The 27,962-nt window shown below is 42.0% G+C and overlaps 1 protein-coding gene across 6 annotated transcripts in view; it reads right to left on the bottom strand.

The window, feature by feature from the left end:
- Positions 1-27,962, bottom strand: part of APBA2 (amyloid beta precursor protein binding family A member 2) — a 734,370-nt gene that overhangs the window by 181,156 nt on the left and 525,252 nt on the right. For 3 of the 6 annotated variants that reach the window (XM_069765829.1, XM_069765831.1, XM_069765832.1), the window contains 3 exons: positions 20,409-20,554; positions 17,328-17,363; positions 3,720-3,806 (listed from right to left, as the gene is read on the bottom strand). In XM_069765829.1, coding sequence (XP_069621930.1) covers positions 3,720-3,806; positions 17,328-17,363; positions 20,409-20,554 — 269 coding nt within the window. The remainder of the gene's footprint in view (positions 1-3,719; positions 3,807-17,327; positions 17,364-20,408; positions 20,555-27,962) is intronic. The other 3 variants (XM_069765833.1, XM_069765834.1, XM_069765835.1) reach the window with 1 other exon arrangement.

Here is a 27,962-nt window from a genome sequence, read left to right as displayed (position 1 = left end):
TAATAGCACTCACCCCCACTTACTAGATAGCTGTGACACAGGTGTTTCTCTATGCTGTATAGCTACTCCTTTCACTTTCCTGTATGTGAAGTCAGCATGTGACCTCGGCAGGTAGGAAAGCAGAAGATTTTATGCTTTCTAGATGCAACCAGGGAACTTGGAAGGACTTATCTGTCCCTACATTACCCACTGACCGTGCAATATTACTAGTACCTTAAAGCATAAATGAACACATGGACATAAAATAATCAGTTTTACTAGTTGTACCTTAGAAATTTACAATTGCTTCCAAAATGTCAAATCACTTATGGGGTGTCACACAAATTTCTCGTATATCTGTCTCATCAGACACAGTAGTGTCATACGTATACATCGGTGTGGCACTGGTGGACATTCCTGGCTAAATTACATAATAGTAGATAGCAAGAGTTAACAGCTGACGGTATGTAGCCAAAGTAACACAATGCAGCACTTGGAATGGCATCCATAACAACATCCATATGACAAAATAATAGCAATCATCAATCTGACAATTACAAAGTAAAAACATAACTTAAGGTACCTTCACACATAACGATATTGTTAACGATATCGTTGCTATTTGCGACGTAGCAACGATATCGTTAATGAAATCGTTCTGTGTGACAGCGACCAACGATCAGGCCCCTGCTGGGAGATCGTTGGTCGCTGAACAAAGTCCAGAACTTTATTTCGTCGCTGGACTCCCTGGAGACATCGCTGGATCGGCGTGTGTGACACCGATACAGCGATGTCTTCACTGGTAACCAGGGTAAACATCGGGTAACTAAGCGCAGGGCCGCGCTTAGTAACCCGATGTTTACCCTGGTTACCATGCTAAAAGTAAAAAAAAACAAACAGTACATACTTACCTACAGCCGTCTGTCCTCCAGCGCTGTGCTCTGCACTCCTCCTGTACTGGCTGTGAGCCGGAAAGCAGAGCGGTGACGTCACCGCTCTGCTTTCCGGCTCACAGACAGTACAGGAGGAGAGCAGAGAAGCAGAGCGCAGCGCTGGAGGACAGACGGCTGTAGGTAAGTATCTAGTGTTTGTTTTTTTTTACTTTTAGCATGGTAACCAGGGTAAACATCGGGTTACTAAGCGCGGCCCTGCACTTAGTTACCCGATGTTTACCCTGGTTACCGGCATCGTTGGTCGCTGGAGAGCGGTCTGTGTGACAGCTCTCCAGCGACCAAACAGCGACGCTGCAGCGATCCGAATCGTTGTCGGTATCGCTGCAGCGTCGCTTAATGTGAAGGGGCCTTTAGGACGGGCAATTCCCTCACATAAAAAGCTTATTGAAGGCATGCATTGTGAGACACGGAGCCCATTAGTCACATATTGAAAGCTCAAGTACCCCCCATGTCTAAATACGCAAACACTTCCAAACTTCCAATATAATACTGCCAGGGAAATGTCAGAAAAGTATTTAAACTGTTTCAAATTCTGTTTCATGTATTAGCAACTTGCACTTTTGTAATATTTTCTTGTCGATAGGAAATTGAGGCTGGGACCTGGCAGTTATGTTATTAGAGGTGTTGAGTATTGTAGGTAACTACATTACATTTTTATAGTCTGGGTAAAGAATATTTTCTCATGTTGACAGTCTAGGTAGTTGAGTCTACTGCCGCAGAATAAGTAATAATTCATCCGAGCTGAGCCTAGCATTTCCGCCCCCCAGTCGATGACAAATGTCACCTGCCTACTTAACCTCATTTCAGCATTTGCTATGACAAAGCCCAGCAAAGATACATTATATTAATATAAACCCCTTGTCCTGCATGCTGATAAACACATATATTTCACTTTGCATTTGCATTAGAAAGCAAAGGAGGAAGAATGAATTACAACAAGCAAGGCACAATGAGCTGAGATTGAAGGGCTGCAATTAAGTTCATACTTTTGTGTAATAATTGACCCTTTTTGGCTGCAATGTCAGAATATAGGAACGACAGAAAAAAAAACAACATTTCCATTTCCATCACTGCAGGTTTAATAATAAGTACTGCTGACAAATCTGTTTGATCTAGAAAAGCAAAGCAAAGCTATGGATTGTGGGAAGAAATCACAAAGATAGCAATCAGGCAAGAAATAGCTTGGAATTAAACAGAATTCATAGCTTCTTATCTTAATAAGGCCCTATGCACACGAGCATATGTAGCGGTGATGTATTCATATAGAGACTTACACCCCACAATTTCCAAGTCGCCGTTTAAATAATTGATCTAAACTCACAGCATGCTCCCCCCGATGCTGTGTATCTACCCATATTCTCCCTCTGGGAAGTGCGTCCGGAGATGAGGGATATACTGCAGGGATGATTGAACCTTTTGAAATTCAAATTTCAGGCAAATAAATTAGCTGCAAATTGCATTTAGTCCAATTGTTATGAAAAGATGTGTCTAATAGTGCGAGATCTCCGAGAAGTGAATGCAACATTTAATGACTTCCAACGCACTGATAGCGTCCGTAACTGAAGAAAGGGATGGTGTTAATTGGATAGGGGGTGAGTGGTAAGAGGAACGAGATAGATGCAACCTGCCGGATTGCCAATGTTAGACTCACAGGCTATGATAGGCCTTTCCAGATGGTGGCGCTACATCTTGCGATGACCTTAGGAGATCTTCCACAGTCTGTGACTCAAGTAATCTGTTGTAATGTGTAAAATGGGGATGTCTTCTGGCAATTCACCCAAATCTAATCGCTCATTGCTTGAATTCTACACGATCTGCATATTTCAGGAAATGTGACTCATATTCGATTAGCATTGAATCAATTCTATCATCTCTAATATATGGCTTATATACGAATCAGCCATGACCTTAAAGGGTTGGGCCAGCACCTATAACCTATTTTCTAACTATCCTTACACCCTAGCAATGCTTGCTATTAAATTTATTACACAATATGAAAATGATCACTAGTGACATCAAGTATAATATGACAATTATTCACAAGAACTACAGTGGAATCCTTGGGCCCACTATCGACGAGCCCAAACAGAGAGACACTTTGTACAGTACAAGCTGCTCCCATTTTCCATGGAAAATGCATGGCTGGCTGCGACCTCTGATTAATCCACCATTTAAGCAGGTCTGTCACTAGATTTCACAACATAAATTGCATACAAAGGTCTTTTAGATCTTGATGGTCTTGATGTGGCAGTATTTACTCTGAAAATCCATGTCACAATAAATGTAAAATCCTTTATGAAAGTTTAACTCAAAGTAAGGCCAACTAACCTAATTGACAGCTCCTCAGTGTCCCTCCTGCTGCTGAGATCTCACACTGCTCAGTCTAAGCTGCCGCTGTCAGTCAGGTTGAATGGGTGAAGATAGAATGCACTTGCATTTATCAGCAATTTTATTCTATAACTGGATTCATAAATGCTCATGTTAATATTATGTGAATACAGTAATTCTGACATGTAATTTCAAAGAATACCCACCAGACTCGGTAGTCTAAAAGATCTATTTAATAATGTATACAAATTGTATTTTGAAATCTGGTAACGTTTCCACATGATATTGATGGAACGTCCTGCCCCTTGTTGTAACCGCACTTATCTTCATTCATTTATACCACATTAGTCCTCACACTCTGCAGGCAATGACAGTGCTCTCTGCAGCTCCCAATGATAAATGTTCTCTCCACAAATCCCACAGCTTAGCTCTTCTATACGAAACAAGATGAAAACATACCTGTGTATCAGCATTTAAAACTTTGATCCTTTGTGTTGATATAAAAAGATCCACTTCTGTCAACGTCTGAGAATCTCCTTCTGAGTTCTATAATGAGAATAAAAAGACAGCGTGAAAGACAATATTCACAAATGAACGGAGATGAATGGGATATGAAAAAAATGTGGTTTCTGATGGTGGATTTCTATATAGTGGTTATGTTAAAATCCAGATTACAATAAATCAACAAATTCTAATAAAGAAAACCTGCTGTAAAAAAACACATTTTACAAAATCATCTTTATACGCTGCATCCTTTAACAGTTTAACCATGTGGGTATGTGTGTAAGGGAGAGTAGGGCATATGAAGAATTCTTATCAATATCTGTCATGAAAGGTAGGGTTTGCTTTTTCCTTATGTGACCAATTTAGATGATAGCGTAGCTTACAGCTACTTTATGTTAATGTAGCAGTGAAGTGCTTTTTCTTTTATTCATCTTATAACTAGTCTCTCAGTATATATAATATAGCTAGCATTTACTTAGCTTTAGATTCTTTTTTATCTGAGAAATCATGGATTACTTCTTTTCTATTAGGTCATATAATCTAATCATGGCCTCTTTGCAATTAATTGTCTTTAGGTTTTTTTTTAAAGTGGGTCACAAGGGGTTCCTAAATGAATATGAAACTGCATTGGATGTACCTCTTTCTCTATAAGAGGGGAATAGAAACTCCTATCCCATATACTGATGATGATTACACAGCTCCTGTCTCAAAGTTATAATGTAAAAGATAACAGTTCAGACTCACTTGTGGGAAAGACCATCACAATTTCCCCCAGCTTATGCTGGCTTTAGGTGGACATGAAATTCTGTGCTGCTGATGCATCACAAGATTGATAGCAAAGCATAGAACATAAAAATGCAGCACATAATGTTGAAATCAACATGGAGTCTGAAGATAAGAATAGAGGAGGCAGAGCAGGGGAATAACTAAACTATCTAATATATAAAGCTGAATGTGTGTGCGTATGTGTGTATGTGTGTATGTCCGGGACTGGCATCTGCACCGTCGCAGATACAGCCACAAAATTTTGCACAGTCACACGTCTGGACCCTGAGAGCGTCATAGGCTATGTTGCAAGGCAAAATTTTAACCCAGTGCGTTCCAATTCACCAAACAATTTTGCCCCTATCTACATAATGGGGAAAAAGTGAAAGAAAAAGTGTTGGAGGAAAATTGACAGCAGCCAGATGTGAACAAGGGGGACTTAAAGAGTGAGAGCGATGGCGATAAAGAGTATATACCGTACAGTTGCTAAGGTGGGGCCCCGACATGGGATACTCACCACACACGGGGATATGAACACACACACAAAATGCGCCACAAACTACCACGTGCTTGAACACATATACCACCCTCAGCACACATTTCACCACACATACACCAACTTCGCCACATAAAAGTCGAAACACAAAAGTCGCCGCTCAAAACTCGCCACGCGCAAAACTCGCCACATGCAAAACTAGGCTCACGCAAAACTCGCCACATGCGCAAAACTCACCTCATGGAAAACTCGCCACACGCAAAACTTGCACACGCGGAAAAATTGCCACATGCACAAAAGTTGCAACACATGCAAAAGTTGCCTCACACAAAACTTGCACATACTCAAAACGCACCACACATAAAACTTGCCACGCGCAAAACTCGCCATGCACAAAACTTGCTGCACACAACTTGCTACACTAACCTGTCACATGTAACTCGACACAAAAAGTTGCTACATGCATGTCGCCACACAAAACTCATCTCACAAAAGTCGCTACATGCATGTCGCCACGCGCAACTCAACACACACAACTTGACACATGAAACTCGCCCTAAAACACACACAAGTCTGGTATTATCCTTCAAAAATAAAAATCTGATTAATAAGCAGACAAATTACAAGAGCAACAACTGTACCATATAGGAAACATGGCAGCTGTCAGTCACATGACCAGTCTATTATGTGTATGTGTGAGCTAATATATACTGCAAGGGGGAGGGCTTCCTGTTAGCTGGGGATTTATCAGGCTGCCAATTTAGCTTACAAATACTGAGGTAAAAATACTGAGCAAATAACGTGTGAACGAGGTCTAATACAGGAGGAGGTGACACACAGATATATACTATATACAGGAGGTGATGACACACAGGTATGTACTACATACAGGGGAGATGACACACACATATATACTATATACAGGGGAGATGACACACAGGTATATACTATATACAGGAGGAGATGACATACAGGTATATACTATATACAGGAGGAGATGACACACACATATATACTATATACAGGGGAGATGATATACAGGTACATGCTATTTACAGGGGAGATGACACACAGGTATATACTATATACAGGGGAGATGACACACAGGTATATACTATATACAGGAGATGACACACAGGTATATACTATGTACAGGGTGAGATGACATACAGGTACATACTATATACAGGAGGAGATGACACACGTATATACTATACACAGGGGAGATGACACACGTATATACTATATACAGGAGGGGATGACACAGATATATACTATATACAGGAGAAGATGACACACAGGTATATACTATATACAGGGTGAGATGACATACAGGTACATACTATATACAGGAGGAGATGACACACAGGTATATACTATATACAGGAGCAGATGACACACAGGTATATACTATATACAGGAGGAGGTGACTTACAGGTATATACTATATACAGGAGGAGATGACACACGTATATACTATATACAGGAGGAGATGACATACAGGTATATATATAAAAGAGGAGAAGACAAATAGGTATATACAATATACAGGAGGAGATGACATACAGCAGGTATATACTATTTACAGGGGAGATGACATACAGGTATATACTATATACAGGAGATGACATACAGGTGTATACTATATATAAGGGAGATGACAAACATGTATATACTGAGGGGAAAATGAGAGGTGTGAGGTGAAAATGAGGGGTGTGAGGTGAAAATGAAAAGGTGTGAGTGTAAAATGAGAGGAGTGAGGGAAAATAGCGGAGTGATCGGAAAATGACAGATGTGAGGTCGAAATGACAAGTGTTAGGGGGGAATGAGAGGAGTGAGGGGGAAAATAAGAGGAGTGAGGGGAAAATGAGAGGTGTAAGGGAGAAAATGAGAGATGTGAGGGGGAAAATGAGAGGCGTGATGGGAAAATAAGAGAAGTGAGGTGCTATATCTAACCACAGATATTTACTATGCCCAGGCAATGCCGGGCTTTTCAGCTAGTATACACATAAAAGTGTGTCATAGTCAATCATGTGGGGATACAGAAATTGCAAAAATGTTTTATGAACAGCTTCTTTAATGTGCATGTCTATTTTGCTGCAACTTTGGTAAAAGCGACTCATAAGGGAATGGAGAATCAGGTAGCCATGTAACTTTTCCAATTCACTTTTCTTATGGTGGGATGTCACTTAAACTGCACAGCACCAAGAAAATAGAGTTTTCTTTTATGATAGTGTAATGTTTAGTGTAGGGAACCATCTAAATAAAGTTATTTTATGCTGGCAAGTAGGATCATACAATTTGATGGTACAATGTAGTTGTAACAACCCTGCCGGCATCACTGCATGGCCTTCCATTCCCCACCTGCCTGTTATATCTACTCACTCACCCAGTGCCATGCTGTGAGATCTGTCTGCTGCTGGTTCCATGCCATGTGCTTCATGGCGGCCTGCTCTGTGTACACTTCCTAGCTGTGTGCATAGGGGGGCGGCGCCAGCCACTCCGGATTCTTATTGAGACTGTGTGCACCTCCCTAAGTTGCTTCTGGCCAATAGCCTTGAGGCCTGATACTTAAGGCATCCTCATCCATTGGAGGATGCCTGAGCAAACTTTTCCCCTCAGTTAGTATTTGCTACTGAGCTGCCAGGTCGTGTGTTTCCTGTCTCAGAGGGCTGCACTATTGCAGGCCTTCATCTGTGTTCTGTTTGTGTATCCGTGTCCGTTCCTGTCTGAACTCTGGTCTATGTCCGTCCCTGCTCCTTCTTTGTCATTAGTCATTTCCCACTCTGCTGTGTGTACCTCCGCCTTATCTTTCAGCTCTGTTCGCCACTGTCTGTGGCTCTTCTTCTCTCTGCTCAGTTCTACCACAACCTGTGGTTCTGTGTCTCTCAGCTTTTCTCTCAGCTCTGCTCTCTGACCTTGTTTCGCACTCTGTGGCTTTGCTCTGCGGCTCTGCTCCTTGCAGTTCCACCTGGCACCGCTGCTTGCGGTTCTACGTCTTTAGCTCTTGGCGTTACCTCCTGCGGTTCCGCTCTTGGCTCCGCCTCCAGCGTCTCCGCCTCCAGCATCTCCACTCTTGGCTCCGCCTCCAGCGTCTCCGCTCTTGGCTCCGCCTCCAGCACCTCCGCTCTTGGCTCCGCCTCCAGCACCTCCGCTCTTGGCTCCGCCTCCAGCATCTCCGCTCTTGGCTCCGCCTCCAGCGTCTCCGCTCTTGGCTCCGCCTCCAGCGTCTCCGCTCTTGGCTCCGCCTCCAGCGTCTCCGCTCTTGGCTCCGCCTCCAGCATCTCCGCTCTTGGCTCCGCATCCTGCAGCTCCGTCCTTGGCTCTGCCTTCTCCTTCTCTACTCTCTGCTCTGCCTTCTCCTTCTCTACTCTCTGCTCTGCCTTCTCCTTCTCTGCTCTGCCTTCTCCTTCTCTGCTCTCTGCTCTGCCTTCTCCTTCTCTACTCTCTGCTCTGCCTTCTCCTTCTCTAGCTCCGCCTTCTACTCGTACTTAACCTCCTGCGATTCAGCTTTGCTTCCACTCTTGCTCTATCTTTATTCTGCAACTTTCCATACAGGTCTCTACCTGTTCCTTTATATTCTCCAGTCTGCACAGGTTCTTACCTGTTTCCACACATCCATCTGAATCCCAGTTCCTACCAGAGTATCAGTCCTGTCTGCCAGTGCCAGCCGTGCCTGTCTGCCTGCCTGTATCTCTGTCAAGCCAGTCCGCACGTCAGGGCCTCTGCCATATCCATCTGTCAGCCAGTGTCACAGCCGTGCCTGCCTGCCCGTGTCTTATCCCCGGTGGGATAAGCATCCACAGTCCGACTCCACCCTGGAGTGGTACCTGGTAGCTTCCTATTGCACAAGTCTGACCTCACCATCAGAGGCTCCAGTGAACACCTAGGAAGCTACTTAGTTACGCCCCTTCCAGGGAAGTTCGGTCTGTGGTCCAGTGGGGCCACACCCCCAGGCGACCGCGCCAACCAGTCTCGGTGCGAGCGTTACAGATTGCTCAGGCCATGGTCCCCGCTGAGTCCCATGAGCCGTTGCTCTCGGAGCAAAATGAACTCTCTTCTAGCTTGTATTGGCCCCCAGAAGGTTTTTATACTCAGTTGAAAGATCTGCCTACACCTACTCCTGGTGGTCCACTCATAATCTCTAGAGAGTTGTATGATTACATTGCCAGTAGAGAAAAACTCCTTCCACCTAGATACTATGGGGATCCAGAGGAGTGCATGGAGTTCCTGGAGCGTAGTCTGATGTATATCGAAGCTAATCCTTCTGAATTTTCTTCTGATGAGTTCAAGGTAGGATTTATCTTGTCCTATCTAGCAGGAGATGCATTGAATTGGATGAACCCTCTCTGGGAAGCAAGGGATCCAATCCTCTCAGACCTTGGGGCTTTCCTGGAAGCCTTTGTTAAAGCCTTCAAAGCGCCTAAACCTGCTCCTCCTGCAAAGTCTTCCCTCACCAGATCCCAGAGGCGGTCTAGACGAGTTAATCCCCCAAAGAAATCGTCACGTCAGACCAAGTCCGTCCAAGACCCACCTGTTCCTCTACCTGTCCCAGCAGCTGCCCAAGCAAAACCCCAGAAGGCTGATAAAAGTGGGCTGGCAAAGCAGCAGCCCAAATCAAGCCACAAGAAGGGAACGCGGTATCACTGCGGTTGCAAGGAACATCCAGACGGTCTCTGCCCTGTAGATCTAAAACTCCAAAACCCTGGGCCAGCAGGAGAGGCTGCCCTAGGTGAGAGTACCTCCTCTCCATTAAAATCAAAGACTGTGTCTCTGTTTTCCGGGAGCTTTGGTGTGGTAAAGTCGCCAACCATTCGGAGTCGGTGTGTGGTCTCTGTCATACAGCTCCAGAACCCGGTAAGGGCGTTGTCTGAAGTTGGTCAAGCCCTACTCAAGAGCAGTCTAGTCCTGCAAGGACAACTACAGCTCCAAGTTGGAGCCTTAGACACGAAGAAGTTTATCTACCGTATGCTGTCTGTTATGCCCATGGGTCATTCTGAGCCTGGAACTCTACCACCGGCTCTGGTCAAGAGTTCCTGCAAAATACTTCGTTTGAATTTACCCAGTCATGAGAGGTGTCTGGTTCCCATGCATCAAGGACAGTCAACTGTGTTGTCTTTTTCTTCAGCTGGTCTGCTAGTCATCGAGTCAAGGTGTGTTGATGTCACCCAAGATGAGGAAGCGGTGACAATTTCTCCACACTTCTCTTGTGACTATACCAGTAACCTGTTAGTTGTCGAGTCAAGGTGTGTTGATGTCACCCAAGATGGGGAAGCGGTGATTATCTCTCCACACGTCTCCAGTGACTATACCAGGAACCCGTTAGTCATCGAGTCAAGGAGTGCTGATGTTACCAAAGATGGGAGAGCGGTGACAATCTCTCCTCACTACTCTAATGACTATACCTGTAACCTGTTCGTGGAAATACCTCCACCTCTTGGACGTTTTTTTCTGGATAATCGGCAGAAAATGGTTCCTATGTGGGTGCCTTCATCGTCCATATGGCCGGCTGGTGAAGATTTCAAGACATCTCTGCTACCTGAAAATTTGTCTCTGGATATCGGGCAGAAGATGTATCCTGTGAGTGTTCCTTCGGCTTCTAAGTGACCGGCTGGTGAAGATATCAAACCAGTAGCATCCAAGTCCCTGCTTCTTGTCTACCCAGGGGAAATGGTCCAGTCCATTGAGGAGGCTAACCCTATTGGGTACAAAGAGACTTTGCTATCCGAGATTTCTGATGAAGCTAACCCTGTTGGGCACAAAGAGACTTTGTCTTCTGAGATTCCTGGTGACCCGTTTGCCTTATCCTACTCTAAAGATGTTATGACTTGGACTGTGAGTGGTTTCTTTCTTCTTCTATGGATCATTTTAGTGGGTTTGCAGAAGAGGAGGCGTAAAGGAGGGGGTACTGTAACAACCCTGCCGGCATCACTGCATGGCCTTCCATTCCCCACCTGCCTGTTATATCTACTCACTCACCCAGTGCCATGCTGTGAGATCTGTCTGCTGCTGGTTCCATACCATGTGCTTCATGGCGGCCTGCTCTGTGTACACTTCCTGGCTGTGTGCATAGGGGGGCGGCGCCAGCCACTCCGGATTCTTATTGAGACTGTGTGCACCTCCCTAAGGTGCTTCTGGCCAATAGCCTTGAGGCCTCTGATACTTAAGGCATCCTCACCCATTGGAGGATGCCTGAACAAACTTTTCCCCTCAGTTAGTATTTGCTACTGAGCTGCCAGGTCGTGTGTTTCCTGTCTCAGAGGGCTGCACTATTGCAGGCCTTCATCTGTGTTCTGTTTGTGTATCCGTGTCCATTCCTGTCTGAACTCTGGTCTATGTCCGTCCCTGCTCATTCTTTGTCATTAGTCATTTCCCACTCTGCTGTGTGTACCTCCGCCTTATCTTTCAGCTCTGTTCGCCACTGTCTGTGGCTCTTCTTCTCTCTGCTCAGTTCTACCACAACCTGTGGTTCTGTGTCTCTCACCTTTTCTCTCAGCTCTGCTCTCTGACCTTGCTCCGCACTCTGTGGCTTTGCTCTGCGGCTCCGCTCCTTGCAGTTCCACATGGCACCGCTGCTTGCGGTTCTAGGTCTTTAGCTCTTGGCGTTACCTCCTGCGGTTCCGCTCTTGGCTCTGCCTCCAGCGTCTCCGCCTCCAGCATCTCCGCTCTTGGCTCCGCCTCCAGCGTCTCCGCTCTTGGCTCCGCCTCCAGCGTCTCCGCTCTTGGCTCCGCCTCCAGCGTCTCCGCTCTTGGCTCCGCCTCCAGCGTCTCCGCTCTTGGCTCCGCCTCCTGAGGCTCCGTCCTTGGCTCTGCCTTCTCCTTCTCTACTCTCTGCTCTGCCTTCTCCTTCTCTACTCTCTGCTCTGCCTTCTCCTTCTCTACTCTCTGCTCTGCCTTCTCCTTCTCTGCTCTCTGCTCTGCCTTCTCCTTCTCTGCTCTCTGCTCAGCCTTCTCCTTCTCTAGCTCCGCCTTCTACTCGTACTTAACCTCCTGCGATTCAGCTTTGCTTCCACTCTTGCTCTATCTTTATTCTGCAACTTTCCATACAGGTCTCTACCTGTTCCTTTATATTCTCCAGTCTGAACAGGTTCTTACCTGTTTCCACACATCCATCTGAATCCCAGTTCCTACCAGAGTATCAGTCCTGTCTGCCAGTGCCAGCCGTGCCCGCCTCTCTGCCTGAGTTCCAGCCGCGCCTGTCTGCCTGCCTGTATCTCTGTCAAGCCAGTCCGCCCGTCAGGGCCTCTCCCATATCCATCTGTCAGCCAGTGTCACAGCCGTGCCTGCCTGCCCGTGTCTTGTCCCCGGTGGGATCAGCATCCACAGTCCGACTCCACCCTGGAGTGGTACCTGGTAGCTTCCTATTGCACAAGTCTGACCTCACCATCAGAGGCTCCAGCGAACACCTAGGAAGCTACTTAGTTAAGCCCCTTCCAGGGAAGTTCGGTCTGTGGTCCAGTGGGGCCACACCCCCAGGCGCCCGCGCCAACCAGTCTCGGTGCGAACGTTACAGTAGTGCTTGGGTTCCTTGGCTCTCCCATAAAAAAATACTATACCCACATACAGGGCGGCCTGGTCCAGTTCCTCCTCTCTTCTCACAATTGCTATCCTTCTTCCCTGCTTCATGTTGATGGCGCGTCCTACGTTATCCTCACTGTGTCACCCAATCACGCTCCTACGTAAGTGTACTTCTGTCTGCACTACCGAGTTCAGAGCAAAGTATTGTAATGCGTATGCACCTTAAAAAGGCCAATGAGCACCGATTACCAGGAAGTAAAGCCGGCGCATGCGTACTACAGTATTTTGATCTGCCCTCAGCAAGGTAGAGCGAAGTACGCCTGTGCAGGAGTGCAATTGGGAGTCATTATGTGGCAATGGTGATTATGATGAGAGAAGAGGTGCCGGATCAAGACCAGTGATGCCCATCGGACCGGACCGCACCACACAGAGGTATAATAAAAGGTCTTTTTTTGCATTTTGCATAGGGGATTTACATACAGCTTACTAGAATGCTGTAAAAGAGAACTTAAAGGTGGTGGCTGCACTTTATATTGGGAAAACCTGGTAACAGGTTCTCTTTAAAGTGACCCTCCAGTCAAACCCTAGCATTTTAGTATACATACATATATACATATATTATGAAGCATGCTGCCTTTGTTCATTTGTTCCAGCTCCTGCTGCTTGGTTTTAACTGGAGGGTGTATTTAAGTCCTTGTGTAAACTAATTATTAGTGTTCTGGTAATTCACAATACAGTATACTATTTATCAAATTACTACACATAATTATGTTGAATAATGTTAGAAACAAGTAAGGGACTGTTATTTTTTAATCCATTAGCAGATTCATATAATATTTCAGTTGACTAAAAATAAGAAAAATAGTTTCTGGCTTTGGGAAAAAATATAAAAAATAGCTCGTTGTTATCAGGAGAAAAGATCTGCCTTGGCACATTTTCCATAATTATCATATCTTCTCATGATAAATGCCATGAGGCATAAAAACAAAGCCGCAGAGATTTTTGGAACTGTTTTCTAGTAAATTACATCTCATCAGACAAGGCACTTATCATTATGTACTGTGAATGAATGAGCCCAAGTATAGATGAGGAATAGGGGAGAGGACACAGTATGCTAGAACTGGTAAGCATTTCTTAGCATGGTGTAAATTTTAGGGGTGTGGAACAAATGGGAGATTTTAGGTTATTATTGTGAAGAGCACTCACATGCCCAAGTAACAATATATATTATTACCGCTTCAGAGTTACTGGGAAGTGAAAAATAAAAAAAAAGAATCGACACGCAACAATGAACATTCTGCACAAAAGCAGCTTAACAATGTGATACTTATGAAAAATCTAAGACCGTCAAAAAAAAATAAAATGTTATTGAAGCTATCATTCAACCACTGCGTATTTAACATTGAATGGATTACTAGCGAAATCCAGAACAATAAAAGTATAAGAGTATATATTTTACCTATGAGATCCGAATACTCCATGCTGAGTAGCATAAGAACGTGCTATAAAGGTAGAGGTTCCTAAGAACCTCAATGCTTAAATAATCTAGAAAAGGAGATTATCTGATCGACAGTCTTGATTTAATCTATACTTTATATATTGAACAGTTTGGATATGGTTTGAAATAAAAGGGCCATTTCAATTTCTTCCAGTCCTTTTCTTATTAACCATTTCCTATATACCCTATTCCTTTCTTGGCTCACTGCAGCTCTTTTATTGCAAGTCACTCACCGACTCATAAAAACACTTTATTTTGTATACTCGCACAGCGATCACTGTATCACTACCGTGTTTCTGTTTACATCTGTCAACATGGATATGTTTAATCTGCTAATAGATGAGTGGCGAATACGTAGGTACTAGGACAAAAAAACGTATTAATTGCAACAAGTGCTTAATGGCAAGGTTATACATTATGGAATGTAATCTGAATTGTGCAAATGAATAAGTTCAGAGGGAGTTTTATAACTTTGAACCGCAATGAAACTTATTTTTATAGCTAGCTATAATCTGTACAGCCTGCAAATCTCATTGTTTTCCGGGAAGTAATAAATTAAACTTGCACTGGAAAGTGTTATGAGGCGATAGAGCAGATTCGTTATGCTTTGCTTTCCTTCATGGATTGTATAATGTAAGTGAAATCTATCCAATATGATATCAAACCTACAGCAGCACTCAAAATTATTCAATCCGCTTTGTAAGTTTGGTTTAAAAGCCAAAATGTAAAAAACTTCATACTGTTTGCAATAAAGCAATCAACAATAACATCTGATATAACAAGTGGTTTCTCCAAATTCAACACAAAATACCACTTTTAATAACTAATTATCCAACAATTGTTTGAGAAGCGTCACTAGTACTTAGTAGACCACTGTTATGACCTGCTGCCTAGATGATGAATAGCCAGACACCCACTTCTGGTAGGGTTGCTAAGAAATCTTAACCTATTCCTTGTGGGCATTACATAGCAAATATATTTAATGTTCTTAGAGAAACAATATAGAATACGGTAATTTACAAGTTCAAAGTTAATGGAACATTGACTGCACAGCCTCCAGTTCGCTATTATTCTTATGTTTGCTTGTTGCAACCACCGACTTCAAATTCAGCTGAAGATTTTCTATGTGATTTAAGTCAGCTGGCTAAGCCAATCACTCCAGAATTTTCCAGGACTTCTTCTTAAGCCAATCTTTTGTGGACCTTGAGGTATGCTTGTGATCACAGTCCTGCTGGAAAGTCCAAAGATGCTAAAGTTTCATCTTTCTCAAATAACACATGATGTTTATTTCTAGAATTTTCAGATTTTTGGCTGAATCCATATTGCCTTACACACGATAGGTTTCAAGTTCCAGAGGAAGGAAAGCAGCTCCAGAGCATCACTGAGCCACCACTATCCTTTACTGTAGGCAGGGTGTTCCTTTCAACGCATTCTTAATTCTTCCTCCTCCTGATTAAAAAACCTGAAAAGTTGCCATTTTGTTTCTTCATTACACAGAACTGAATCCTGAAACTTCTGTTGCTTTTTTTGTCCATTTTAAAGCAAACAAATTTGTGCTTTTGGGTCAGAAGTAGAGATACAAACAAAATTGAATCTTCAGGGCCTGCTGCCACCAAATGTTTCTGCAGGTCTTTTTCAGGCAGTGAAGAATTTTTGACATCTGTAACAAAAAGAACTCTGGTAGGAGGGAGTGATACAGTAATACCTTGACTAATTAGTGCCTCTACTTACCAATATTTTGAGATACGAGATGTCGCTCAGTGGGTTTGTTGTTTTATGATGCAAGCTGGAATCTGAGTTACCAGTGAGTGACCATGGGTCCTAATAACGTGAGTTGCCCTGTCAGTTGCACTTTTGACCTTTTCTTGTGGGGTGGACTCTATTTTTTGCACTGCAAGCTGCGTACATTTGACATGGAGCTGTCCATAGGATAATGCTTAATTTTTGGCTTCTGCTTCTGCTATTTTTTCTGTGGCAGTACGTTATTTCACATGTGCAGCAAGGTACAATATACTGCACTATTATGTGCACTCTCTGACTCTTTGGAGTGTTGTCTTTAGGGTGCACTATTTTCTACATTTATATGTGGCCCTTTCCTTACTTGCCTTTTTTTTATGAGCACATCATTTTGTGATTTATAGTGCTGACTCCATAAGTGAATATCTTTATTTATATAAAAGCGAGGAAAGTGTGGCTAAAAAGGCAAAAGTCAGTGAATAAGATGATTAATAGAAGTTACTGCATTAAAAGAAATAGAAATAAAAATATAAAAAATAAATAAAAAATTACTTTATTACATGTTTAACAGTTTTTCATGCACATTACTGTATTTCTTGATAACAAAGTTAATTTTTCTTATTTTTCTTATTTAAAAACACCTAACGGAAAAAAAATTGGTGTGGTTTTGGGGTGCTGGAATAGGATTTCAATGGGGAAATTTAATTTGATATACGAGCAAAATTGTGCAAAGTGCTCAGTCACAGAATGAATTAATCTTGTAACTCAAGGTATTACTGTAGTTTACTCACTCTTTTTAGATAGTATTTATTTGTTTTACTTGCTTATATAGCGGCAGTAATTCCACAGCGCTTTATAGACATTATCATCACTGACCCTATTGGGACTCACAATCTAAATTCCCTATCATTATGTCTTTGGAGTATGGTAGGAATCCAGAGAACCTGAAGGAAACCCAAGGGGAGAACATACAAACTCCCGATGTTGCCCTTGGTGCGTTTGAACCTAAGACCCCATTGCCGCAAAAAAGGAGTGCTAACCACTGAGCCACCGTGCTAACCCAGTTTAGCCAGTGCAGTTTTAACTTTGAACTTGTGAACCCTGATTCCATCGTACATCTAGGAACATTCAATGCCTTTGTTATGACTTTGTATACTTTCGCCTGTTTGTGCAAGGCAATTATCTCTTCTCTTACCTTTTTGGGCCCCTCTCTTGAGAACCCAAGAATATTCGTGGACTGGAGACCACTGACCACGAGGAATAGGCTAAGATTCATTAGTGACTGAGAGAAATTGGCTATGCATTACCTTTACAGCAAGTCATAACAGGACAGAAAGTCCAAAATTTGCAAAGAAACCATAAAAATGCTTTTTAGACAAAAAAAGAAACATACGTTTAAGTAAAAAAAAAATGCCTTGAAAGGTGCTCATGCCCTTTAACCATATGATCAGTTACAAGATAAAAAATCTGGATAAAATGGTTTGGATGCTAAAAGAATGAAAAAAGAAAATGAAATGGATGTCAGTAAAACAGTAAACATTCCACACACCGCTTTTTTCTTGATTTTAGCAGCCTTCTGCATCCTCTGTGTAGACGACAGCATGTGACAGAGAAGATAGAGGAGTGCGATCACACAGAGAAAAACAGAGAAAAGAGTCATCTATTAGCGTACAATTCTGAGACCCGGAGACCCACATGCCAACCAGCTGTTGTGACGCTATCAATGCACTAGTAGAATAGAGCTACTTTACATCCTTTATATGGCATAATACAAGGTTCATATTAGTGTAATGTAATCACATGGTCAATCATCAAGAGCTTTATTTCTGAAAATGAAAACAAAAAAAAGCATTTTTCTTAAAAAATCTGAAGAATTGAACTCAAAATAGTAAATTAAGGCTGAATGAACACACATATATATATATATTTTATTTCAGCTCCCCTTCCAACTTGTTAATTAAATTGCTATATGATTCACATATGACTCATCATTTAAATTCCCATTTACATTATAGTTGTAAGATCTACCGTGAAAAAACACACAGGCACACCCAGAAAACATCCGATAAACACCTACTTTCAAGCGTATTTGCATAATTGATCTGAACGATAAAGGCTACAGAGCTGTTGTCCTAAATAATTTAACCCCTTCACAACCTATGACATATAGGTAAAGCCAAGGTCGTGTCCTTGCCATTGATGCCGGCTCCGGCACTGAGCCCGCCTGTATCCCTGCACTTGATAGCTGGCTGACCTGATCAGCAGTCATGTGCCTCTAACAGTCGCGGATGGATCCAAGATCAACATGCAGCTGTTAACCAGTTGAATGCCACTTTCAATCACTGACAGCGGCATTTAACAAGCACCAGATGGAAGCGCATCACAAGTCCCGCCCATCACATAATCGAGGGCGCTGATGGGTTGCCATGACAGCCAGGGGTCTGCAGAAGACACCTGTGCCTGTCATTGTGAAAATCCTATGAACGCCAGCTCATGGCCGACGTTCATAGGAGATCATGATTTCTGCTATACATAGTAGTGCTGAAGTCCTGCTATGTGCAGCACAGGTGATCCTACGATCGCAGCTTCAAGTTTCCCACAGGAACTATTGAAGCCATGAAAAAGTTAAAAAAAGTTGTAAAAAATGCTAAAATTAAAGAAACACAAGTTCAAATCACCCCCTTTTGCCCAAATGAAAAAAAAAACTATAAAAAAATACACATATTTGGTATCGCTGCTTTCAGAACTATCAAAATATAAACTCAAACAAATTTGTATCAAAATATAAAGTAATTAATCTGATTGGTAAACGATGAAACGAGAACAAAAACTGAAAAGCCAGAATTTGTTATTTTTGACTGTCGCAACACTGCAATACAATGCAATAACAGACAATCAAAACCTTGTATCTACCCCAAAATGGAATAAATAAAAGCATCAGATCAGGGAGCAAAACATGAGCCCTGATCCAGCTCCAGAGCATGAAAAATAGAGACGGTACAAGTTTGGGAAAATGGCGCCAAAAGCAATTTTTGTTCTTACAAATTTTTTCACCACTTAAATTAAACAAAACTTTTACATATTTGGTATCTGCGTACTCATACTAACCTGGAGAATCATAATGGCAGGCCAGTTTTAGCATTTACTGAACATGATACATAAAAAAAAACATTTGTGGAATCACACTTTTTTTTGTAATTTCACCACACATGGAGTTTTTTTTTCCTGTTTTCCAGTACACACTATATGGTAAAAATCAATGATGTCATTCAAAAGTACAACTCACCCCGCAAAAAAAGAAGCCTTCATGTGGCTATATTGATGGAAAAGTGAAAAAAGTCATGGCTCTTGGAAGAAGAGGAGCAAAAGATGAAAGGGCAAAAATGAAAAATTGCACTGTGGTGAAGGGGTTAACCTAAAATAAGTTTAACTATATCTTTACAATCTGAAGTAATTTAAAAAGTATTGACGGGGCGCCTAATATCTAGATCAGATTGGTGGGTGTATGACAACTGGCACCCATCAGCTATTAGCACCAATGGTGGTCAGATAAACAATGAATGGAGCTGAACGGCCCAATAGTTAGCGGCCGCCATGTAGAACTGCGGATCAGCTCCATTTACTTAAATAAGATCCGATCACAGTAAATATATACAATCTCAATATGTTGTTTAAAGAAACAGTTTTAGGATCTATTTCAAGAATTGCCTCCAAAAATAGTCATGGCATGGTTCTGCATGAAAGAAAAATGCTTTACCTGTCATTGTTAGAGCTGTGCTGTTTGCCATATGCCCAAACAGCAGGAAATACAGAACAAAGCTGTAATGACTAGAGTCGCGATTGCCGACCAACCATAAATGTGTTTGTAAAAATATTAAAGGGAATCTGTCAACAGGCTTTTGCTATGTAATCTGAGGACAGCATTAGGTAGAGGAAAAGACTCTGATTCCAGTAATCTATCACTTATTAGGTTGGGTGCTTCAATAAAATCAGTGTTTTATCAGCAGGAGATTATCACTAGGAGATTAGTTGTCTCGGGTCATGTAGTCCTCCTGCTCTGTGTAATCCTACCCCCCCCATTGATTAGTATTTTTCTGCCTATGCAGTGTACACAGAATGCTGCCAATCAGTGGTGTGGGTAGGGTTATATAGAGCTCAGCATCCAGAAAACTGACAGATCAGCAGCAGAGAAAACTGTGATTTTATCAAAACTGAAACAAAACAGCCCATCACTGGAATCAGGGTCTCTATCCCTACATCATGCTGCCATTTGAATATATACTGTAGCAAAACGTTTTGACAGATTCCTTTAATGATCGTGCTCTAATTATTGCTATTTTACAGTTCACAGGCAATATTGCTAATGTTCTAATATGTGATCTATATCTGAGCTATCCGTACATATTGCTCCTAATATTCACCTTTATAACGTTGTCCATTAAACAAATGTTGATTTTTGGATAAGGTTGGAAAACCTGAATACACAATGGGAGGATTCTGAAAAATAACATTTCCAATGGTGAAATACTGTGTCAAACACGTGAGCAAACCAGATTATGCGTCCAGCACTGTATAACCCGTGATATTGCTCAACGACTCATTAAATGAGGAGGTTTTCTAGCGCCCTCACCTTCACGCGGCTCACAGCTTCTTGGGCTTGCATCATTCTGATATTTTTCGATGGATTTCGTTCTGACAACAGCTGTGTGGAGCCCAAGAAATTGGCTGCAAAGATGATTCCGTCAATGAGATCCTCGGGTTCACAAGGGCCAGGTACTGAAACAAGAGGTACCAGTTGGTTAGCACAGTCTACAAATGTGGAAGTAATACAGTAAATAATAAAATTGCATTATTGGATTATTTCGCTTCATTTAAAATATAAACATACGGTATAAATATAAATTTACTGTATAAAAGTGTGTTTTCTGATCCTTTACTGTATATTTTTATTAATATATTTTTATGTTATTGTTTATATTATACAGTAATTATATATTTTTTCATATACCACTAGGCAAAAAAGTAAAAAAAACTTATCACATGCATGCATTAAAATGTATCTGACCTGTCGTGCACTTTGCATATCTGTAAAATAGATGCCATAATAGCCGATGGGCGGCTGCTGTGAGAGATGCCGACACTGGCATCCATCGCGTATAGGCTGTGTCATCCTTTAATGGATATGACCTTCAAATTCTAATATACCTATTACATAGATGCCATTATACATCTGGAGTTTTTCCCAGCGTACATGTTAAAATGAGGCCAAAAATGCACTGGAACATTTTTCCGCTTGGTCACCGGTTCATTTCGCCCGTGTGGCTGACTGCAAGTTCGGTTTGGCAAAAACATGTGTTCAGTGTTTTTTAGAAATGTGATGCATTGTACACCCTAGTGTCAGTGCTCGGTGCTCCAATCTTTTCACATGAGGGAATCTCAGCACAGTTGCAGAAGAGAAGGAGAAAGTAATTTCTCCATCTCCTCCATTTCCTGTGTCTGCGGTAATCGCAATGCACTAGGATGACAGATGTCTCACACACAGCCATAGAGTTGTATGTGTGCAGGTGAGGTGAGTCTCGCAGCCACTCAGCATGCCAAATCAGCGTGAGAAAAAAACTGCCGATCAGCCATACCCCATAGTACAACATTGGGCTATCAGATAAAACATTGCATAGCACTCGGCCGTGTTATATGCTCATGTGAGTGAGGCCTTAGGCCAGGTTCACACTGCGTTTTAGCGGTCCGTTAGACAGACTACGTTACACCACGGCATAACGCGGTGTAGCGCAGTCTGTTAATGCCGCCATTAAGCCCTATGGTGGATGCATTACTAGCGCATGTCCATTGTGGGCGTGCGCTAGGGAAGTGCCATCATTGAGTGACGGACCCTGGGACGTGGGCTGCAGCATTTCCGGGTCCATCACTGCTAGCGCAGATAGAGCATCTGCTAGCTCTATCTGCTCTAGCGGTATGACAAGTCAGCACTTGCGTTAACAGCAGCCCATTAACGCATGTGTTGAACAGGCTGCTGTTAACGCAATGTGAACCTAGCCTTATCTGAACCCAGGACCATAAATTTTCATCATATAAAAGGTGTGCATGCAACAACGCCAGGTGCATGGATCCGAACTGTCAGCCTGTACAAATGCATGGTACATTGAATAAATGCATATTTTTCCAGCTTCCGATGTCTGTATCTGCCCGAGAACAATGCATATTTATTTGCCTATACAGTAGCTGGATAAATGACCGGCTTATCAATGTTTGTACATAGTGAATGTCCTATAAATTGCCCGCCAGATGATTTTTTATTAACAGTATTCACAGTAACACGTCCATTCATTAATGCTGTACAGTGATAAATTAGGAAAGACAAGACCATGGGCATTTTACTTTTATTGTAACTACAACTTTGACATGTTTTTTATTCTTTTTTTAACTTTCGTTGCCCTAATCATTATAAGCAGATCAAAGAAAATGGGAAGTGCAAAAAACAAAAAATAAAATTTAAGATACGACCCCCAGGAAGAAGCTACGTTGCGAAACGCGCGTCGGAGTTTTCCTCCTCACAGCAATCCATAGGTGTGCAGGTAAACAACATGGTGCTACTGCCTTCTTAATACTTTCATATTTGGCATCCCTCAATATACCTATAGTTTCCCTATATCTATATTTATTCTGTTAATGCACTTGCACTTTACTCAGATTTAGTTTTTGATCTTTAGTAGACCTTTTTTGTATAGACAGTATACACTAGTATACTGTATAGGATTACTATCTATATACCTTACATACTCATACTTTGGGGGCCATATATGTGCACTTTAGTGGTTTATATACCTTCACTTTGTACGCAGCCCTGTGCATATTTAGTGAAACTTTCCTCTTACATTCCAACGCCTGCTGATGCACGGTTGTGATATATTTATTGTATTATCTGATTTTACTTATTATTGAGACTTGTATTTGATTGATTTTCTATAGATTGCTTTGCGCTCACTCTGCCTTGTCTAAATTCCCTTTTTGTACAATTATGATGATTTCTATTTTTAATTCATTGTGAATAAAATATCTTAAATTTTATTTTTTTGTTTTTGCACTTCCCTTTTTCTTTGGTTCATGTAATTTTGGAAGTATACCATTTGAATATTTTGGTCTTCAGTCTTTGGATAATTATAAGCAGACCAGTAGGGACCCCGTCTGATACCTAAAAAACCCTGCAAGAGATGCGCAGCTCAATAGTCAGGAGCGCATGTCGTCTAGCTGAGCATGGTAGGGATCCCATAGAAAGCAGAGGCCTCCTATTGTATCCATACTCCAGGCTGAGTGGCAAGATCTGTGTGCTCCTGTCTCCTGAGCTGCACATCTCAAAGGGGGTTTTGAGTGATAAGTGGAGGTCTCAGGATCTGGATCCCAACTTATGTGATTTTAATCAATAGGAAAATGAAATGTGAAAACTAAAAAAAATCAAAGGTTTAGTTACTCTTTAAAAAACATTTAGAATATTTGTGTTCCAGAGCCGTTTAGGATCATACATGGGATTATTCTTGTCATAAGTAGTTAATAATAATAAATAATCTTTATTTTTTATATAGCGCTAACATATTCCGCAGCGCTTTACAGTTTGCACACATTATCATCGCTGTCCCTGATGGGGCTCACAATCTAAATTCCCTATCAGTATGTCTTTGGAATGTGGAAGGAAACCCACACAAACACGGGGAGAACATACAAACTCTTTGCAGATGTTGTCCTTGGTGGGATTTGAACCCAGGACTCCAGCGCTGCAAGGCTGCTGTGCAAACCACTGCGTCACCGTGCTCTCTTTTACTAGAGATGAGCGAGCACTCAAATGCTCGGGTGCTCATTTCTCAAACTGAGCAATTCCTAATACTCGCATGCTCGTTTTGAGTAACAAGTGTAATGGGAGACAATGGAAAAGCCTAGCACTTTTCCAGCAGACCCTACAAAAAGGTCTGGGGGGCAGTGACAATGTTTAAATAGATAGGATAAGTGCTGAATGGTGGAAGAACAGCATGGTGAAGACTCCTGGAAGTATCTCTGACTCAGATCACTGCTGAGAACAATGGTGTCACACTTTTACTCCACTTTAAGAAGTGACAATAAAAAATTTCAAACCCGCAAAAAATTGCATTATACAAGAAAAAAATGTTAAGAAACATTTTTTCCTGTTTAACGACTTGTATATAAGGCAACATTTATAATTGATTTTAAAAATATATATAATTTAAGTAAAGCAAAATTGATTTTTCCATTAAAAAATAGTAAATAGTAAATTTTAGTTTAATTTATGAAGGAAGTAAGAACTAACAAAATTAAGGTACTCAGATACACCCTGTATTAGACATAAAGGAGGCCTCATACACATTCTGTTCAAATTGTCATGTATTCACACTCCTAGACTCATAAAGGCTATGCACTTTTGAGGGTTATATACCAAGGAAATGTACTCCAGACCACAGAATAGTCTATGGGTGAGCAATATAATACCGATACATTTTTGAACATTTTTTAGAGGCTTATATAGCAGCGAAATGTACCCAAGAAAACACTATACTGTGGGGATGAGCAATATAATACCAATACATTTTTTATCATTTTTTTAATGCTTTTATAGCAACAAAATGTACCCAAGAACACATTATACTGAGCAAATGAGCAATATAATACCGAAAAAAATTTGGCCAAGTTTTTAGAGGCATTTATAGCAACAAAATTTAGCCAAGACAACGTTATGCTGTGTGGATGAGCAATATAATACCGATAAATTATTTACTCAGCTTCTGGAGGGTTTTATACCAACAAAATGTACCCAAGAACATATAATACTCTATGGATGAGCAATACAATACTGAAAAGGTTGAACAATTTTATGGAGGGTTAGATACCATCAAAATGCAACCAAGGAGACATAATACGCTATAGGTGAGCAATATAATACCGATAAATTTGTAAACAAGTTTTTTGAGGGTTACATACCAAGGAAATGTACCCAAGAACACGTAATACCGTATGGCTGAGAAATGTAACCCAGCTAAATTTTGAAATTCTTTTTTGAGAGTTATGTATCACAAAAATGTACCCCAGAGTACAGAATAGTGTATGGTTAAGAAATGTAAACAAACAAGCAATATTTGTAAATGCTTTTTTGTTGTGTTATATACCCCAAAAAATGTGACAAAAAGCATGTAATATTCTATGGATGAGTAATCTAATCCAGGAATAGTTTTGTACACTTTTTGTAAGTTTTTCATACTACCGTAAAGCAACAATAACCATGTTAAACTGTATAGACGAGTCATTGAATCCATAAAAAAAGTTTGAAAGTAAATATTTTGAAAGTTTACTTTATGTACTTATACACTAATACAGGCTTTGCAGAAAGTGCAAAGTTAGACAAATATTATGAGGAGATTCATCCATGGACACCTGAAAGGCATCAACTGGTGGGCCTCTGTTGTGAATTCAGCTTTTGGGCTCCCTTCGGTGGTTGTAGAGGGTAATGCAGTTGTGCCTGGACTGCAGGATTGGACAGGTGTATCTACTAATTGCAAAACTGACTGGGGTATATAGCTTTGCAGGATCCTTTAGTCAGTGCCAGTTGTCCATTGTTCTGGAAGGATTCACTTCCCTGCTGGTCTCTCCAGTTTGCTGTGCTTTTCTACAAAGATAAGTCCTGGCTTTGTTTTTGCTATCCACCTGCAGTGGACCTTATAGTTCTGTGCTTTTTTCATGTTTTTGTCTTGTCCAGCTTAGTCTGTGAAGGATTTTTTGCAGCCTAGCTATTTCTCTGGAGATGCAGATATACCCCCCATGTCTTTAGTAAGATGTGGTGATCCGTATTTTCTGCGGTGGATATTTTCTAGTGTTTTTATACTGACCGCATAGTACTCTGTTCTATTCTTTCTTTTTTTGGCCCTGATTTCTTGACAATTCTCCCAGAAACAAAAAAAAAGTGGGAGATTAAGATTGGCATTTGTGGCCAATTTGTCTCTCAAATTGTTGGCCACAGAAAGCCTAGTGTCTGTTTTTTTTATTTTGGTTTTTAAATTCTCCCTGAAAAAAAATAAATAGTGGGAGATTAATATTGGCATTTGTGCTTCAGTGCAAGTCGTGTGTGCCATCTCTCTCAAATTGTGGGCCACAGAAAGCCTAGTGTCTGTTTTTTTTTTGGGGGGGGGGTTAAATTCTCCCTGAAAAAAAATAAATAATGGGAGATTAATATTGGCATTTGTGCTTCTGTGCCAGTCGTGTGTGCCATCTCTCTCAAATTGTGGGCCACAGAAAGCCTAGTGTCTGTTTTTTTGGGGGGGGGTTTAAATTCTCCCAGAAAAAAAAATAAATAGTGGGAGATTAATATTGGCATTTGTGCTTCTGTGCCAGTCGTGTGCCATCTCTCTCAAATTGTGGGCCACAGAAAGCCTAGTGTTTGTTTTTTTGTTTTTTGTTTTTTAAATTCTCCCTGAAAAAAAAAATTGTGGGAGATTAATATTGGCATTTGTGCTTCAGTACCAGTCCTGTGTGTGTGGCATCTGTCTCATTTTGTGCCACAGAAAACCGAGTGTGTAACATTGTGCCTGATTTTCCTTGCAGTCTCCCCCACCTATAAAGGGATATCTAAATCCTACAGAAGTTTGAGTTCACCTTGTAAGTTGTTTTACAGTAACAAATACCGTTACTTTGGTTACATTTTTAAAACAATGAAGAAGTCTGGTGGAAGAGGTCGTGGCCGTGGGCGTTCATTGCCAGCTGGTAATGATGGTAGTGGTGGTGGAGCATCAGATGGTCGTGGGAAAAACAATATAGCACCTAAGTCTCGAGCTGTTGAGCCAGGTTCGTCGTCTGGCTACACAAGGCCTCGAACGCTCCCTTTTCTGGGAGTAGGAAAACCGCTTTTAAAGCCGGAGCAGCAAGAGCAAGTTTTGGCTTTCCTTGCTGACTCAGCCTCTAGCTCTTTTGCCTCCTCTTCTGAAACTGGTAAATGTAAAAGCAGCGCGTCGTTAGTGGATGTTCACGCTCAGGGACAAGTCGCTCCATTGTCCTGTTCAGCAAAAACAACAACAGAGAAAGATGCGTCAGGTGACACAACGGGTTACTCCATGGAGCTCTTTACACATACCGTTCCTGGGTTAGAAAGTGAAACAGTTAACAGGCCATGCCCATTACAAGTTGAATCGGACATGGAGTGCACAGATGCACAGCCACAGCCAGATTACTATGCTGTTCCTTTGACTCAGACCACCACATTGCCCTCGCAGTGTACTGATCCAGAATCAGACCCTGATGAGACTATGGTGCCCCGTCACAAACGCTATACCACCGGCTTACACGGTAACACAGACGAAGTTGCACATGAGATAGAAGAGGAGGTCATAGATGACCCAGTTGTTGACCCTGATTGGCAGCCATTGGGGGAACAGGGTGCAGGCGGCAGTAGTTCTGAAGCGGAGGAGGAGGGGCCGCAGCAGGCATCAATATCGCAACAGGTTCCATCTGCCGGGCCGGTATCTGGCCCAAAACGCGTGGCAAAGCCAAAACCAGTTGGAGGACAGCGTGGCCATCCGGTTAAAGAAGCTCAGTCTGCAATGCCTGAAAAGGTATCCGATGCTAGAAAGAGTGCAGTCTGGCATTTTTTTAAACAACATCCAATTGATCAGCGCAAAGTCATCTGTCAAAAATGTTCAACTACCTTAAGCAGACGTCAAAATCTGAAAAGTCTAAATACAAGTTGCATGCATAGACATTTAACCACCATGCATTTGCAAGCCTGGACTAACTACCAAATGTCCCTTAAGGTTGTAGCACCCTCGGCCAATGAAGCTAGTCAGCAACACTACATCCCTTCCGTCACTGTAAGGCCACCATTTTCTGCACCACCTGCAGTATCTGTGCAGGTTTCGTTGCCAGGCCAAAGCAGTCAGGGTCAGGGAATCACCACTTTCGTAGTAGGAAACACTGCATCTAGGGCACCGGCAAGAATACCGTCTCCAACCGTCTCCCAGTCTGCCATGTCCACCGGCACCCCCGCTAGTTCCACGATCTCCAGCTCTCCAGTCAAGCTCACCCTACATGAGACTAGAAAAAGGAAGTACTCATCCTCGCATCCGCATACACAGGGTTTTAACACCCACATAGCTAGACTAGTCTCGTTAGAGATGATGCC

Source organism: Ranitomeya imitator, chromosome 4 (genome assembly GCF_032444005.1).
Source record: "Ranitomeya imitator isolate aRanImi1 chromosome 4, aRanImi1.pri, whole genome shotgun sequence".
NCBI classification, from domain to species: domain Eukaryota; kingdom Metazoa; phylum Chordata; class Amphibia; order Anura; family Dendrobatidae; genus Ranitomeya; species Ranitomeya imitator.
The sequence above is the reverse complement of the archived record's forward strand: the minus strand, read 5'-3'. Positions and strand labels throughout refer to the sequence as shown.